This window comes from Salmo salar, chromosome 17 (assembly GCF_965601325.2).
Source record: "Salmo salar chromosome 17, fSalSal1, whole genome shotgun sequence".
Classification (NCBI taxonomy): Eukaryota; Metazoa; Chordata; class Actinopteri; order Salmoniformes; family Salmonidae; genus Salmo; species Salmo salar.
Window position 1 is genome coordinate 19320078 of NC_138307.1, and position 17388 is coordinate 19337465.

General features: G+C 48.3%; 1 protein-coding gene across 15 annotated transcripts in view; it reads right to left on the reverse strand.

The window, feature by feature from the left end:
• The window catches only part of LOC106575599 (tensin-1), a 185322-nt gene that overhangs the window by 133758 nt on the left and 34176 nt on the right, over positions 1–17388 (reverse strand). Inside the window, exon 1 of one of the 15 annotated variants that reach the window (XM_082963549.1) lies at positions 7308–8164. The exons of the other annotated variants lie outside the window; for them this stretch is intronic. Coding sequence (XP_082819675.1) covers positions 7308–7403 — 96 coding nt within the window. The 5' untranslated portion in view covers positions 7404–8164. Of the gene's footprint in view, positions 1–7307; positions 8165–17388 lie in introns of those variants that run through there. 15 annotated transcript variants of the gene reach the window in all.

Sequence of the window (17388 nt, forward strand, 5' to 3'; positions counted from 1 at the left end):
CCATAAGGGACGAGTCTGCAAATCCCCGGCCAGATATCATCCAGCTCACACAACGCAAAACGAACATTACTCAAACGTGTGTGAATGCTGAGAGATCTACAACGTGTGGTAAATAACCAGGAATGTATGAGGAGCTGATATGTATTCGTTGGACAAGCTGGTCCTTGAAGAAAAGCCTCCTATTCATCTGACAGGTTCCCCATCACCCTTTTCTCCTTTAGCTGCCTGTGTTTTTTGCCTTTGGTGAATTTACGACCCTGGGGGACATTAGTTAAATGAGTGGAGAGGAGTGCTTGGATCGTACAGAGGAGAGAGAGGAGAGAGGGAGAGAAAGAGAGAGGAGCAGGGGTGGAGGAGAGGAGAGGAGAGGAGAGCCAATGCAGGATTAACACATGCCTATACCGGCATGCAAAAATAAATCTTACTACACAGTACACGGAAACACACGTACACACACATCCCATCTCCTCCATAGTAGAATCAACTGTCTAGTACTAGTATGAGCAGTGTTGCCATGACTACAGAACACCTTTATGAGGGCCATACTGTTCCACTCCCACTCTACAGCCAACAGCGCCACGTCACAGACATCAACATCTTGTTGTTCAACCTATTTTAATGATTTTATACATGTTACACATTTAGCCAAAGCTACTGGGTGTGCAGGGTTTTGCTCCTGCCCTACTAGGCCTATTGCTGGGTTGGAATAAAACCCTGCAGGAGTATACAGTGGCTCCCCAGAGTGGGGTCCTGAGAAAGGATAGGTGGGTGGAGGTGAGGTGGCTGATAAACTGCCTGCAGTAGGAAGGAAACCAGGGCCAGTGTAGTGAAGAAGCAGCATTCTGCATTGTGCCTGTCCCCAACGTTCTCCATCTCCATCAGAAATGAAGGAGAGAAACAGAGGAGGGAAAGTGGAGACAGAGAGATTGAAACTAACAGCCAACGCCGAATGCCGCTACAACAACTGTAGTTACAGTTTCATGTTCAGATATGTTCCATTTCCTTAACATTTACATTTTAGTCATTTAGCAGACGCTCTTATCCAGAGCTGGAATGTAACTATATCGTTTTTTCTGTTGTAGGACTGTTACTGATGTAGCATTGGAACTGTTACTGATGTAGCATTGGAACTGTTACTGATGTAGCATTGGAACTGTTACTGATGTAGCATTGGAACAGTTACTGATGTAGCCTTTTACATTGGAACTGTTACTGATGTAGCATTGGAACTGTTACTGATGTAGCATTGGAACTGTTACTGATGTAGCATTGGAACAGTTACTGATGTAGCATTGGAACAGTTACTGATGTAGCATTGGAACAGTTACTGATGTAGCATTGGAACAATTACTGATGTAGCCTTTTACATTGGAACAGTTACTGATGTAGCCTTTTACATTGGAACAGTTACTGATGTAGCCTTTTACATTGGAACAGTTACTGATGTAGCCTTTTACATTGGAACAGTTACTGATGTAGCCTTTTACATTGGAACAGTTACTGATGTAGCCTTTTACATTGGAACAGTTACTGATGTAGCCTTTTACATTGGAACAGTTACTGATGTAGCCTTTTACATTGGAACAGTTACTGGTGTAGCCTTTTACATTGGAATAGGGGCTATAGGCTATAGGGACTAGGGGCTATAGGGGCTATAGGGACTGGGGGCTATAGGGGCTATAGCAACTGGGGGCTATAGGGGCTATAGGGACTGGGGGCTATAGGGGCTATAGGGACTGGGGGGCTATAGGGCTATAGGGACTGGGGGCTATAGGGACTGGGGGCTATAGGGGCTATAGGGACTGGGGGCTATAGGGGCTATAGGGACTGGGGGCTATAGGGACTGGGGGCTATAGGGGACTGGGGGCTATAGGGGCTATAGCAACTGGGGGCTATAGGGGCTATAGGGACTGGGGGCTATAGGGGCTATAGGGGCTATAGGGACTGGGGCTATAGGGACTGGGGGCTATAGCGACTGGGGCTATAGCGACTGGGGGCTATAGGGACTGGGGGCTATAGCGACTGGGGGCTATAGGGACTGGGGGCTATAGGGACTGGGGGCTATAGCGACTGGGGGCTATAGGGGGCTATAGGGACTGGGGGCTATAGCGACTGGGGGCTATAGCGACTGGGGGCTATAGGGACTGGGGGCTATAGGGACTGGGGGCTATAGGGACTGGGGGCTATAGGGACTGGGGGCTATAAGGACTAGGGGCTATACAGACTGGGGCTATAGGGACTAGGGGCTAGAGGGGCTACAGGCTATAGGGACTGGGGGCTATAGGGGCTATGGGCTAAGGTCTATAAGGACTGGGGGCTATAGGGGCTATGGGCTATAAGGACTGGGGGCTATAGGGGCTATGGGCTATAGGGGCTATGGGCTAAAGGGCGATAGGGACTGGGGCTATAGGGACTGGGTGCTATAGGGGCTATGGGCTATAGGAACTGGGGGCTATAGGGACTGGGGGCTATAGGGGCTATGGGCTAAGAGCTATAAGGACTGGGGGCTATGGCTAAGGGCTATAAGGACTGGGGCTATAGGGGCTACAGGCTATAGGGACTGGGGGCTATAGGGACTGGGGGCTATAGGGGCTACAGGCTATAGGGACTGGGGGCTATAGTGGCTATGGGCTATAGGGACTGTGGTCTATAGGGGCTTTGGGCTATAGGGGCTAAGGGCTACAGGCTACAGGCTAGGCTTAGAGCTATAGGGACTAGGGGCTATAGGGACTAGGGGCTATAGGCTAGGGGCTTAGGGCTATAGGGACTAGGGACTATAGGGGCTAGGGGCTACAGGCTAAGGACTACACAGTATATCGTGGTAGGAGGAGAAGTGAAGACAGACGGATGGTGAAATAAACAGTCATATTCACATGGGGGTAAAGAAAGGGGCAGGGTGTTACTGTTGAAATAAACAGTCATATTCACATGGGGGTAAAGAAAGGGGCAGGGTGTTACTGTTGAAATAAACAGTCATATTCACATGGGGGTAAAGAAAGGGGCAGGGTGTTACTGTTGAAATAAACAGTCATATTCACATGGGGGTAAAGAAAGGGGCAGGGTGTTACTGTTGAAATAAACAGTCATATTCACATGGGGGTAAAGAAAGGGGCAGGTTGTTACTGTTGAAATAAACAGTCATATTCACATGGGGGTAAAGAAAGGTGGCAGGGTGTTACTGTTGAAATAAACAGTCATATTCACATGGGGGTAAAGAAAGGTGGCAGGGTGTTACTGTTGAAATAAACAGTCATATTCACATGGGGGTAAAGAAAGGGGCAGGGTGTTACTGTTGAAATAAACCAGAGGGATGTAGCCTATATTAGGGAGGGGGGTATCATGTGCCTTGAGGGTTAGAAGGTACAGTAAGTACAGGGGTAAGGTATTAGGGTGGAGCTTGATAGACAGTTATAGATGATGTAGGAATAGGGAGGCAGGACATATGTACGCTTTGGTTGAGAACCACCAGATTGTCTGTGTGTGTGTGTGTGTGTGTGTGTCTGTGTGTGTCTGTGTGTGTGTGTGTGTGTGTGTGTGTGTGTGTGTGTGTGTGTGTGTGTGTGTGTGTGTGTGTGTGTGTGTGTGTGTGTGTGTGTGTGTGTGTGTGTGTGTGTGTGTGTGTGTGTGCGTCCATGTGCGCCTACGTGTGTGAGTGCACTCGCCTGAGTGTGTGCGTGTGAGTGCTTGCGTGTGTGTGTGGGTGTGTGTGCATTCGTGTCGTGCACGCACCTGTGTGTGTGTGGGAGGGAAGTTAGGAGGGAGCGGGGACATAGAGATAAGGAGTTGCGGCAGGGAGGGGGGGCACAGGGGGAGGAGGGGGACACAGGGGGTAGAGGGGGGGTGCAGCTAGGGAGGAGGGGGTACAGCTATGGGGGAGGGGGGTACAAGGGGAGGAGGGGGGTACAGATAGGGGGGGTACAGGGGAGGAGGGGGGGGTGCAGCTAGGGTGGAGGGGGTACAGCTATGGTGGGAGGGGGATACAAGGGGAGGAGGGGGTACAGATAGGGGGAGGGGTACAGGGGAGGAGGGGGGTACAGCTAGTGGGAGGGGGTACAGGGCAAGGAGGGGGGGTACACGGGGGGCTGCAGAAAGCAGGCAGGCAGCAGTACTCTACAGGCAGGCAGCAATACTCTACAGGCAGGCAGCAGTACTCTACAGGCAGCCAGCAGTACTCTACAGGCAGGCAGCAGTACTCTACAGGCAGCCAGCAGTACTCTACAGGCAGCCAGCAGTACTCTACAGGCAGCCAGCAGTACTCTACAGGCAGCCAGCAGTACTCTACAGGCAGCCAGCAGTACTCTACAGGCAGCCAGCAGTACTCTACAGGCAGCCAGCAGTACTCTACAGGCAGGCAGCAGTACTCTACAGGCAGCCAGCAGTACTCTACAGGCAGGCAGCAGTACTCTACAGGCAGCCAGCAGTACTCTACAGGCAGGCAGCAGTACTCTACAGGCAGCCAGCAGTACTCTACAGGCAGCCAGCAGTACTCTACAGGCAGGCAGCAGTACTCTACAGGCAGCCAGCAGTACTCTACAGGCAGCCAGCAGTACTCTACAGGCAGCCAGCAGTACTCTACAGGCAGCCAGCAGTACTCTACAGGCAGCCAGCAGTACTCTACAGGCAGCCAGCAGTACTCTACAGGCAGCCAGCAGTACTCTACAGGCAGCCAGCAGTACTCTACAGGCAGCCAGCAGTACTCTACAGGCAGCCAGCAGTACTCTACAGGCAGGCAGCAGTACTCTACAGGCAGCCAGCAGTACTCTACAGGCAGGCATCAGTACTCTACAGGCAGCCAGCAGTACTCTACAGGCAGGCAGCAGTACTCTACAGGCAGGCAGGAGACTAAGCTTTACCCCGAGAGCTCCATTCTCAATCTCTCCATTCCTCTATTCCTCTATTCCTCCGTTTCCTCCATTCCTCTATTTCTCCATTCCTCCATTCCTCTATTCCTCCATTCCTCCATTCCTCTATTCTACTATTCCTCCATTCCTCTTTTCCTCCATCCTCCATTCCTCTATTCCTCCATCCTCCATTCCTCTATTCCTCCATTCCTCCATTCCTCTATTCCTCCAACTCTCCTACCCATCACCAGGGCTTACTGAACAAAACAAGCTGCTGCAGGGAAGGTGGTCAGGGCTCATACAGGGAGGCAAGCCTGGCCTGCTGGAGAGGAGAGCCACTCACACTAATGCTTTGTCCCAAATGGCACCCTATTCCCTACATAGTGCACTACTAAATCCACATCAATGTATTGCTCTTATTATGAGGTCATTCCATTTCAAGGTCTGAAGAAAAATATGATTGGGAAAAGAAATTGGGACACAGCAGTTCAGGATGAGTAATGTTGACGGCTACATCGTAACAGCTCAAAGTGAACACAAATGAAGGCAACTGAATGAAATAGAAAGTTCATCAAAAAATATGGGACGCAGGACTGGGTACGACATAAAAAAAACGGACTCCTACCCTACTGGCGCACATTCAATACAGCAGATACGCTAATGACTGGGGAAGACAGATCAGAAAAGACTGCTGGTTCAGCTCATGCGTAAAACTGCTTGTGCTACCAAAACATAACTAGCCCTGTGGTTCACCAGCCGCCATTGAAAGCAGCCTTTTACCCACTGAAACACTGGTGGGAACAAGATGAGAGACAAAAGACAACACTTATGAAAAAGATCCCGTCTCTATTCATCAGAAGATCACCTCAGGCTCACACACACACACACACACACACACACACACACACACACACACACACACACACACACACACACACACACACACACACACACACACACACACACACACACACACACACACACACACACACACACACACACACACACACACACACACACACACACACACTATATATATTTGTACACGCATGAACACACACATACACACTTTCTATCGTGTGTAATGAAAGACTGTGTTTGGACGTACGGGACTTGTACCACATGATTGATTATCCTCTATAACAGAGAGAAAGAGAGAAGGAGGAAGGGGTAGAGAGAAGAGTGGTGCAGTGATTCAGACACTCAAAGACATTGTATTACCACAGTCCAATTCAGACTAATAAGACTGAAACCATCAACACAACGCACCGCTAAAGATTCGGCATCAGTCATGGAAATACGTTCTTCCTTTGTTGCCAAACATTCGCCTGCAAGATACGAACCACTACGGAACTGGAAAAACCAGCGACCCATAAAGAACAAATACCGACTCGAAAAGCAATGAATGGTAAAATGACATGGCTGGTAAAACTCCAACGGTTGAGCGATTTTTATTTTAGCAAACACAAACCTTGAATGCAGATGCCAACCTTGTTCTGCTCTGTTCTGCAGTCGTACAAGGTGACACTATGGATTGGGATAGGTAGTGTATGGTAGTGTAACAGTGTCGCTTCCGTCCCTCTCCTCACCCCAACCTGGGCTTGAACCAGGGACCCTCTGCACACATCAACAACTGACACCCACGGAGCATCGTTACCCATCGCGCCACAAAAGCCGCGACCCTTGCAGAGCAAGGGGAACAACTACTTCAGGTCTCAGAGCGAGTGACGTCACCTGATTGAAACGCTATTAGCGCGCACCACCGCTAACTAACTAGCCATTTCACATCGGTTACACTAGCAAAGTAACGTCTGCATCAAGCATCCCATTTCTCCAGATCCAAGGGTGAGTTGCCCCTAAGCACTAATCTAGGATCAGTTCCTCTCTATCTCCATCTTAATCTTCACCATTGGCGGTGAAGAGCAACACTGACCTTGAATCAGAGCTAAGGGGTAACATCCACTAGCTATTCCTCAACCTGTAGTGTAGTCCACACACCAGCAGCTGTGCTGTGTGAAATTGTGCTAAACTAATCTGTAGTGCTGGCGCACCAGCTGGTTAGCTAGCTGACACAGATATTACTCAATGTTCAAGCCAGTGTAGCGCCAAGACCATTATACTGGTGCACAAACACGGACAACAAACTAGGACACCTTTTTAGACTCCTGCTCTTCTCATCTCACCAGGTATCTCTCTGGTAACAGGTTCTGATCTCAGTGAAAAGCAATAAATGAAGAACCAGACGAAGTAAAGTGTAAATAATAAAATAAAAAATGTGGTTCCATGATTCCATTGTACTTGTTCTGTCTTCTCCCCCTTTCCAACCCCCTCCCAGCTCCCCTCTCCAACCCCCTCCCAGTCCCCCTCCCCGACCCCCTCTCCAACCCCCTCCCAGTCCCCCTTTCCAACACCCTCCCAGCTCCCCTCTCCGACCCCCTCCCAGTCCCCCTCATTGTGCGGGCTTACCTTGTCTTTCTTGGCCCCTCGTAGGGGGAAGAAGCAGGAAAAGAGGAACTTGCCCCAGCTGATGACAGCGGCCAGGCACCAGTTGAGACGAGCCATGCTGCCTCGCGTCCCGTCAGGCCCCTCTGTCTCTCTCTACACTCCAGGATCAGATCCTCACTGAGCGCTCTCTCGTGGAAGACAGGAGAGGAGGAGGAGAGGGGAAGAAAGAGAGGAGACCTTTCTCCTAGTCCACCCAGAAGCAGCGCATCCCAAACCCCAGAAAGAGAGGTGGTCCTTCGAGTCGACCGGAGAGCCTGTCCGTCTGTCCGTCTGTCTGTCTGTCTGTCTGTCTGTCTGTCTGTCTGTCTGTCTGTCTGTCTGTCTGTCTGTCTGTCTGTCTGTCTGTCTGTCTGTCTCCAATTCGTTAACTTAATGAGGGCTTACAACAGTGTCCCATGCAGAGGAGACCCTTATATTCCACTAGGAATCACAGCATCACACGCCACCAACAGTCCATCTGTCTGTCCACCTGTCTGTCTGTGTGTCGGTCTCTCTGCCTGTCTCTCTCTCTCAGTCTCCAGAGCCTGGTCTAGACACTCAGTCGTCACAGCGGTGAGATGAGCACAGCCGGCTGCATGATGAGATGAGAGAGAGGGTCCGGTCGGTGCAGAACGAGGACAGCGTCGTCACACACACGCTCACTTGCTCGCACGCATAGATCGAGAAAACGCACACACTCACACACACACACACACACACACACACGGCAAGCACATGCACAGAAGAGCCCTTCTCTTCACACGGAACCCCTCTGGTTGAAGATCCCCGGTGCTAACCACTCACACACTCCTCTCACATACACCCTCCGCTGTGAGGATGCTGCAGCACTTACTCAGCCAGCCCGGAGAGGGAGGAGGGGGAGCGAGGGAGTGAGAGGGAGGAGTAAAAGAGAGGAGGGGTGGAAGGGAGAGAGGGAGGATTGGGTACAGAACGGTATGGAGAGAGACAAAAAGCGGGAGAAGAAAGAGGGAGAGATAGAGAGAGAGAATGTGTTGTGGAGGTTAGTGTTGGCGTGTGTGCTTGCGTGCATTGGTTTGTGTGTGAGGTTAAGAGAGAGACACAATAACAGTGATAAAGAATCATGCAGGGGGAGGGAGCATGTGTGTGTGGTTAAGAAAGAGAGAGATTGAGAGAGAGAGAGACGTGGTTATTGTTGTTACTGTTGTCCCGTTGACAGTATTGATTATTATTATTAATGATGTTAATATTGTAAATCTCCAAAGTAAGCTTTAGCAATATGTACATTGTTACGTTATGCCAATAAAGCAAATTGAATTGAATTGAATTGAAATGAGAGAGAGAGATAGACAGAGCGAGAGAGAGAGAGAGAGAGACTGGGAGACTGGAGAGAGAGAGAGAGAGAGAGAGAGAGAGAGAGAGAGAGACTGGGAGACTGAGAGACAGAGAGACAGAGAGACAGAGAGAGATAGACAGAGAGAGAGAGCAAGAGAGAGAGAGAGAGAGATAGAGAGAGAGACAGACAGAGAGACAGAGAGAAAGACAGAGAGAGAGATACAGAGACAGAGAGAGAGAGAGATAGACAGAGAGACAGAGAGATATACAGAGAGAGAGACAGAGAGAGAGAGACACAGAGAGAGAGACAGAGAGAGAGAGAGAGAGAGAGAGAGAGAGAGACAGAGAGAGAGACAGAGAGAGAGAGAGACAGAGAGAGAGAGAGATAGACAGAGAGAGACAGAGAGAGAGAGACAGAGACTGAGAGAGAAAGAGAGAGAGAGAGAGACAGAGAGAGAGAGAGATACAGCAAGAGAAAGAGAGAGCATAAGAGAGAGCAATCAGAATGCAGAATGTGTGTGTAAGAGAGAGAGTACGAGGGAGAGAATGAAAGAGATGATAAGTGAGTAATAAGAGGAGAGGAAGAAGGGAAGATGAAGAAGGGAATAGGAAGGCAGAGCACAAACAGAAAGAAACAGAGAGAGAGAGACTGAGAGACAGAAAGGGATAGAGAAAGAGAGAGTGTTTGAGAATGGATAGCAGACAAATGGTGGGCACACACACACACACACACACACACACACACACACAAACAAACAGCCGTCATGGTGAAAAGCCGTTACAAGGCAGGCACAGGGTAAGATGATTGTAGTGTGTGTGGAGAATTGGGTCGAGGGAGAGAGTGAGAGAGCAAGGGAGCAGAGGGGAGAGAGACAAGAGAGAGGGGTGCTGGGAAGGAGGGAGTGTTGAATCAGTGTGTCCTGAGCGATTATCACACACATTTGCGCACACGCACACAGAGAGAGAGAGAGAGAGAGAGAGAGAGAGAGAGAGAGAGAGAGAGAGAGAGAGAGAGAGAGAGAGAGTGACTGCAGGTGCTGCACAGCCCCGTTCACTCTGCTGCAGTCTCTCTACGCTTCACTGGGAGAACATTTTCACTGCGGAACGCTTTTCTGTGCTCCCCAAAGGAGAACCCTTTTTGGTTTCAGGTAGAACCCTTTTGGGTTCCATGTAGAACCCTCTTTGGAAAGGGTTCTTCATGGAACCCAAAAAGGTTCTACCTGGAACTAAAAAGTGTTATTCAAGGGGTACTCCTATGGGGACACCCAAATAACTATTGTAGGTTCTAGATAGCAGACAGTGTACTACAGTATAAATGTGTTATGTACTATACTACAGTATAAATGTTTTGTGAACTATACTACAGTATAAATATGTTGTGTACTATACTACAGTATAAATATGTTGTGAACTATACTACAGTATAAATGTGTTGTGTACTATACTACAGTATAAATATGTTGTGTACTATACTACAGTATAAATGTGTTGTGTACTATACTACAGTATAAATGTGTTGTGTACTATACTACAGTATAAATATGTTGTCTACTATACTACAGTATAAATATGTTGTGAACTATACTACAGTATAAATGTGTTGTGTACTATACTACAGTATAAATATGTTGTGTACTATACTACAGTATACATGTGTTGTGTACTATACTACAGTATACATGTGTTGTGTACTATACTACAGTATACATGTGTTGTGTACTATACGACAGTATACATGTGTTGTGTACTATACTACAGTATAAATGTGTTGTGTACTATACTACAGTATAAATATGTTGTGTACTATACTACAGTATAGATGTGTTGTGTACTATACTACAGTATACATGTGTTGTGTACTATACTACAGTATACATGTGTTGTGTACTATACTACAGTATAGGGCATGTTTCCCAGGGTGTTGGCAGGGTATCCGCTGTGCACTAAGCTGCTCATTAGCAATAAGAGACTCCCATAATCACTGCAGACTGATATTGACTGGCCTGTCACGCTGGCTCTCCCTCCGGGTCCGGACGGCCGACACACAAAACCCAGCGAGATAGGCAGGAGGGAGGCTGCAGCCAAAAACAGAGTCTACTATGCTTCTACTGTGGAATGTATAGCTACCATGGCCACTTTCTCTCTACATAGAAGATATAGACTGGCAGCCCTTCTCTGATTTCAGAGACTGCTACAGTGGATCACACGTGCAAATTATCGTATTTTTTTTACGAAATAAATTCCTTTGATTGAACCTCTGTTCCATAAGCATAATTTGAAGTCTATTAGTATTGTTCTGTGTGGAAATAGCACTTAGGCTGAACTGATCTAGGATCAGCTTAGCCACCCCAAATTCTATCCCTAGATCAGTATATGGGGCCACTTCATCAAGTCAGTTCCTGACAGTGAGATGACCAACTGCAGAGCAACCGGCAGGAGGCATTGCGGGCAACCGCTACTGTTGACAAGCCTGACGAATGCACTGATATGCTGGGATGATTGATTGACAGGCGTGACAGCCAGTGGCAGGCTGTGAGGGGTGCTGTAGGGTGGTTATAGCAGGGGCTGCTGCAGGTTTTGTCTGTGCAGAGGTAGACCACATTAGCATGTGTTCAGCGGAGCAGACCGAGATCAGGTGCTATCACACACACATCATGACTCACCACCACCACCAGTCCATCTCTCTCTCTCTACCTCTCTCTCTCTACCTCTCTCCCCCTACCTCTCTCCCCCTACCTCTCTCCCTCTACATCTCTCTCCCCCTAGCTCTCTCCCCCTACCTCTCTCCCTCTACCTCTCTCCCTCTACATCTCTCTCCCCTACCTCTCTCCCTACCTCTCTCTCTCTACCTCTCTCCCCCTACCTCTCTCCCCCTACCTCTCTCCCTCTACCTCTCTCCCTCTACATCTCTCTCTCTCCCCCTACCTCTCTCCCCCTACCTCTCTCCCTCTACCTCTCTCCCTCTACATCTCTGTCTCTACATCTCTCTCTCCCACCACCTCTCTCCCCTACCTCTCTACCTCTACCTCTCTCCCCCTACCTCTCTCCCCCACCTCTCTTCCCCTACCTCTCTCCCTCTACATCTCTCTCTCTCCCCCTACCTCTCTTCCCTACCTCTCTCCCTCTACCTCTTTCCCCTACCTCTCTCCCCTACCTCTCTCTCCTCCTACCTCTCTCCCTCTACATCTCTCTCTCTCCCCCTACCTCTCTCCTCCTACATCTCTCTCCTCCTACCTCTCTCCTCCTACCTCTCTCCCCTACCTCTCTCCCCCTACCTCTCTCCCCCACCTCTCTTCTCCTACCTCTCTCCCTCTACATCTCTCTCTCTCCCCCTACCTCTCTTCCCTACCTCTCTCCCTCTACCTCTCTCCCTCCACCTCTCTCCCCCCACCTCTCTCCCCCCACCTCTCTCCCCATACCTCTCTCTCCTCCTACCTCTCTCCCCCTACCTCTCTCCCCTCCTACCTCTCTCCTCCTACCTCTCTCCCTACCTCTCTCCCCCACCTCTCTCCTCCTACCTCTCTCCCCATACCTCTCTCTCCTCCTACCTCTCTCCCCCACCTCTCTCCCCCTACATCTCTCTCCCCCTAGATCTCTCCCTACCTCTCTCCCCCTACATCTCTCTCCCCCTACATCTCTCCCTCTACCTCTCTCAGATCCCCCTACATCTCTCTCCCCCTATATCTCTCCCTCTACCTCTCTCAGATCCCCCTACATCTCTCTCCCCCTACATCTCTCCCTCTACCTCTCTCAGATCCCCCTACATCTCTCTCCCCCTACATCTCTCCCTCTACCTCTCTCAGATCCCCCTACATCTCTCTCCCCCTACATCTCTCCCTCTACCTCTCTCTGATCCCCCTACATCTCTCTCCCCCTACATCTCTCCTTCTACCTCTCTCAGATCCCCCTACATCTCTCTCCCCCTACATCTCTCCTTCTACCTCTCTCAGATCCCCCTACATCTCTCTCCCCCTACATCTCTCCCTCTACCTCTCTCAGATCCCCCTACATCTCTCTCCCCTATATCGCTCTCCCCCTACCGCTCTCAGATCCCCATCCCTCTCTCTCCTTACTTCTCTCAGTCCTTGTCCCTCTCCTTTCTTTTTCTCTCGTCACCTTTGCCACAATCTCTCTCCTCTCTTTCTGCCCTCACCCCACACACATCAACACCACACTCCAACCAAAGCCAGCTATTCCTTGTTCCAGCTAAATGTTACACAATGTACACGAACGTTAGTTTCTTCTCCGCAATGAGTCTGGATCTGAGTACTTCCCAGATGATTTCTAGAACGCAAACACAATCTAACTGTTCTGATTGGTCCCAGAAACCTCTGGGAGGGGACCAAAGCCAGAACACACGTGGTTAAAGTGGCGTTTCCAAAATGTGTCATTGGCTTTGATACTCTGATTGGTTAGAGATGATCCAATCTCTGATGACTTTGTTTTGTACATCACCCCTCATTTTGACGTCACAACGAACAACTTCAACGACGCCAGTCTCAGACTAATGTAGCGAACATAGAACAGTGGAAGAATTCAGTTTGAGTCGTCAGGCAACTCTACTCCCCCTTAATGATACTCGAGGGCAAGGGAACCATAATAACCACATTATGGACGTTACCTTTGAAATGTCCCTCTTCATTATCTTGAATCGAACAGGACCTGCACGGGGGACAAAAGAAGTGACCCCCCTCTTCCTCTGTCACCCCCCCACCCCACCCCACCCCCCCCACCCTCCACTGCCCCTTGATCAATGAATGGGCAAGTCTATTAAACTACGACTCTTTAAGGTGTTCAGCTGTGATCAGCTAATCCTGGCCGCTGAGGCTGCTGCGTCATCTAGAATAGATCATTTACATCGTCTAGTCTATTTGTAGTGTGCATTTTTATGGCCCTCCTTATTATAATGAGGATCTTCGCTGTTTGCGGTCTTGGGAAATCGTCCCCTGAGAAAAAGATACATTTCCATAAATTGGATTATAAATATAAATCAAATAACTTAAAAAATATGTATACTGTATATATATATTTTTTGGGGGGAAACACTAAAAGCTGCACAAGTGTCCTGCCTGGCCCAGTAGTGAGTCCCTCAGACAGTCATGGCAGGTCTGTCATTAGTGGGAGCTGAGCATGTCTATGGACAGCAGAGCGCTGGGTGTATTTAGTATGGAGGTCTATGAGGGCTGACTCACAAGGACAGCTGCCAAGGGAAACAGGGCTAGCCTGCAGTGTCAACTACATCCCCCACCCACGAAACCCGCCACGGAATGAGGTAAACAAGGATATGCCAACAACAATGATGTCACAGAAGAGAAAAAAAAGGTTAGGGAACTACACACAGCGGACAAGGGTTCCATTATTAGGGTGGAACAGGGATCTGATCCTGAATCAGGTGTTAAAGACAATGGGATCAGCAACAGATCTATTGAACTTTTATTTAACTAGGCAAATCAATAAAGAACACATTCTTATTTACAACGACGGCCTACACTGGCCAAACCCAGTAGACGCTTGGCCAATTGTGCGGCACCCTATAGGACTCTCAATCACAGCCAGTTGTGAAACAGCCTGGATTCGAACCAGGGTGTCTGTAGTGACACGTCAAGCACTGTGATGCAGTGCCTTAGACCAATGAGCCACTCGGGAGCCCAGCTTAGGGGTGCTGATAAGCTACAATCTGGGGACAGCAGGACTTCACCAACTCAACAGCAGCATCCACATCACCCCAATGACCTGCACTCTATTATTTCATTAGAAGCAACTCCTCTTGTTTGAATGAGTGAGACTAGGGTGGCAAAATTCTGGTAAATTTACCCAAAATCCCGGGTTGTCCCAAAATTCTGGTTGAAGGAGTCCAGATTTCCTGCGTATTCCCTCTTAACTCCAGAAGTCTTCCAACCAGGATTTCTGAAAACCTGGGAATTTTGGGGAGATGACCAAAATGTTGCCAGCCTAGTAGGTGAGGCTATCTACCGCTGTATGTCCTCTGGTGTGTTTGCTTTAGTGATGCAGTGTATTACGTTCCAGCCGGCTGCGGACGGCTTAGTGAAAATTACATCTGCCCTTCTGGTCAAGAGGAAGAAAACAGTCAGGGCGTTGTCCCTGGATACCTCGCCAGCAACGACCCCAGGCAAGCTGACAACAGGGAGGAGACCATGTCTAATAGGTGTGAAAATAAACAGATCGATACATCCTGAATCCTTCAGATAGAACATGTTGGAGCTCTGAACTCATTCTGCTCAAACACTCGTGAGAATCAGAAAATCGGAAAAAGAAGATGCTCAGTATAAAACATTCGTAGATATTATTTTCTTTATTCTTTAGCATTATTACATGATCTAGTCAAACCCTCATGAAAATAAACAAATGAATGAATCATAAATCATTCCCTGTTCTCTTGGTCACCATGGCAACTATCCAGAGTCCTCTATAAAGAAACATGGTTCTGTCCAGGACCATCTCATCAGTCCAGTGTTCATTGGGAAGGAGCTTCAGAACAACTTACTACAGAGACTTATCTATCTGTCCCCTTTATGTCCAAGCCTCCAGCTCCCTTGTCTCAGCTCCCAAACTAACACTGCTGACTTGGCTGTACTCCAGTAGCGAGCGCTATTGAGAGTGTGACTTACGTTTAGCCCACTAATGCTACCTATGTAGGTTAAAGACCCCCTTGTGGTCTACAAAACACAACACCGCCCAGGGGGACATCTCAAGGTGAAGTCCAACCGTGCCAGTGCACTCAGCTCTCAAACAGTACTCTCCCTTTCAGCACTGCCAGGAAGTAATGGGATGCAATAGGGAGGATGAATGACTCAGTTCTCAGGAGAGAACTTACAGTTACAAGCCACGCAGAATAAATATCTGGCCGCACAGAGAAGCACTAGATTGAACTTCATTGAACTTTCCTTTAGAAACGTTTCAATCCACTGTGGGAATTGTGATTGAATCAACGCAATATTAGCCACTTTCAATTTAACATACCACAACAAAACGAACTATGCAAGACATCGTGTGCAAAACTAACTTTGAAAGATGTTTTCTTGTAGGCAGAGCGCATTGGAGTAGGATTCTATTGCAATGAAGGTGCACGACTCAGGCCCGTACTCTACACAGACCGGTGCGCCATAACCAATCAGAGCTGCAGTAGGTCTATATGCAAATAGCCATTGCCATATATGGATCTGTGCCATTCACTTTGAACTGTTTAGGCTACAGAGAGCTGCATGTAGCCACATGTGCACATTAGTTCATATTCTTTGCTAGGTAGTGAGTTATTAGCCCAACATGGGGGAGAGGTTGCTTCCAACAAGAGCACCAGACATGTACACTTCTAGCCATCTTTGAAAAGACAGTCAAGTAAAGAGCTTTTTTTTATGTCTTAAAGGGGCAGTGTTGTATTTTGAGGTACATCTTGAATAAGCTAAGTAGCCAATAGGCAGAGGGTAGCATCATTTGTCTGATTCTCTTTAATAATGGTATGGGAATAATAATGCATTTTATTTTGTAAAGTGGTTTCTTGCATCAAACACAACATTTTCAGTCACCTCCTTGTCTGAGTGGATAAACAGGTTCACGTTAATGCATGTATTTTTTTTCAAATGTCTTATGGAATGTAAGCCTTCATTGAACACCACACATTGGCTGCTACTGTAGGCTGAATGATAGAACAGCTATTTGCATGTTAAAATGTTATGGAATGCATTTTCTCCATTGTTTTTGATGGAAGGCCACTCTGGTAGGCCTACATTATGATCAAATACCCACAGTAGCCAACTTGGCAACTGTTAAAACTGTAACTTAAAGCGGGTACAGCCTCAGTGTTCACAGTAAACACGCACCGGAAGTTGCACAGAATTTTCATAATGTTCAAGTTTGCGCTCAGCAGACCTGAAATGTGCTCAGTTCTGAAAAGAATTAGAGGGAACATTGGTTACACGTGTAACAGTATAGCTTCCATCCCTCTCCTCGCCCCTACCAGGGCTCCAACCAGGGACCCTCTGCACACATAGACAACAGTCACCCTCGAAACGTCGTTACCCATTATTCCACAAAAGCCACAGCCCTTGCAGAGCAAGGGGAACTACTACTTCAAGGTCTCAGAGCGAGTGACATCACTGATTGAAACCCTATTAGCATGCACCCCGCTAACTAACTAGCCATTTCACATCTGTTACACTCACCACCCTTTTGACCTCCTCCTTTTCTGCAGCAACCAATGATCCGGGTCATCAGCATCAATGTAACAGTATAGCTTCCATCCCTCTCCTCGCCCCAACCTGGGCTCAAACCAGGGACTCTCTGCACACATCAACAACTGCCTCCCACGAAGCATCGTTACTCATCGCTCCACATAAGCCGCGGCTCTTACGGAGCAAGGGGAACAACTACTTCAAGGTCTCAGAGTGAGTGACGTCGCCGATTGAAACCCTATTAGCGCGCACCCCGCTAACTACCTAGCCATTTCACACCGGTTAAACATGCATTCTAGGATTTCTCCAAACTCTGGAAGGGAATGTCACCACGTTGGCTGAATAAACTAGGCCTGAGAGACACATTGTTTTATATGTTTTATTTGTAACCTTTATTTAACTAGGCAAGTCAGTTAAGAACAAATTCTTATTTACAACGACGGCCTACCCCGGCCAAACCCTAAACCGGCCGACGCTGGGCCAGGAGAACAGATATGATCCAGTCTACATAGCGTGAGGTCATCTGACACCAGTCTGGCACACGGTCAAGTACAGTACGA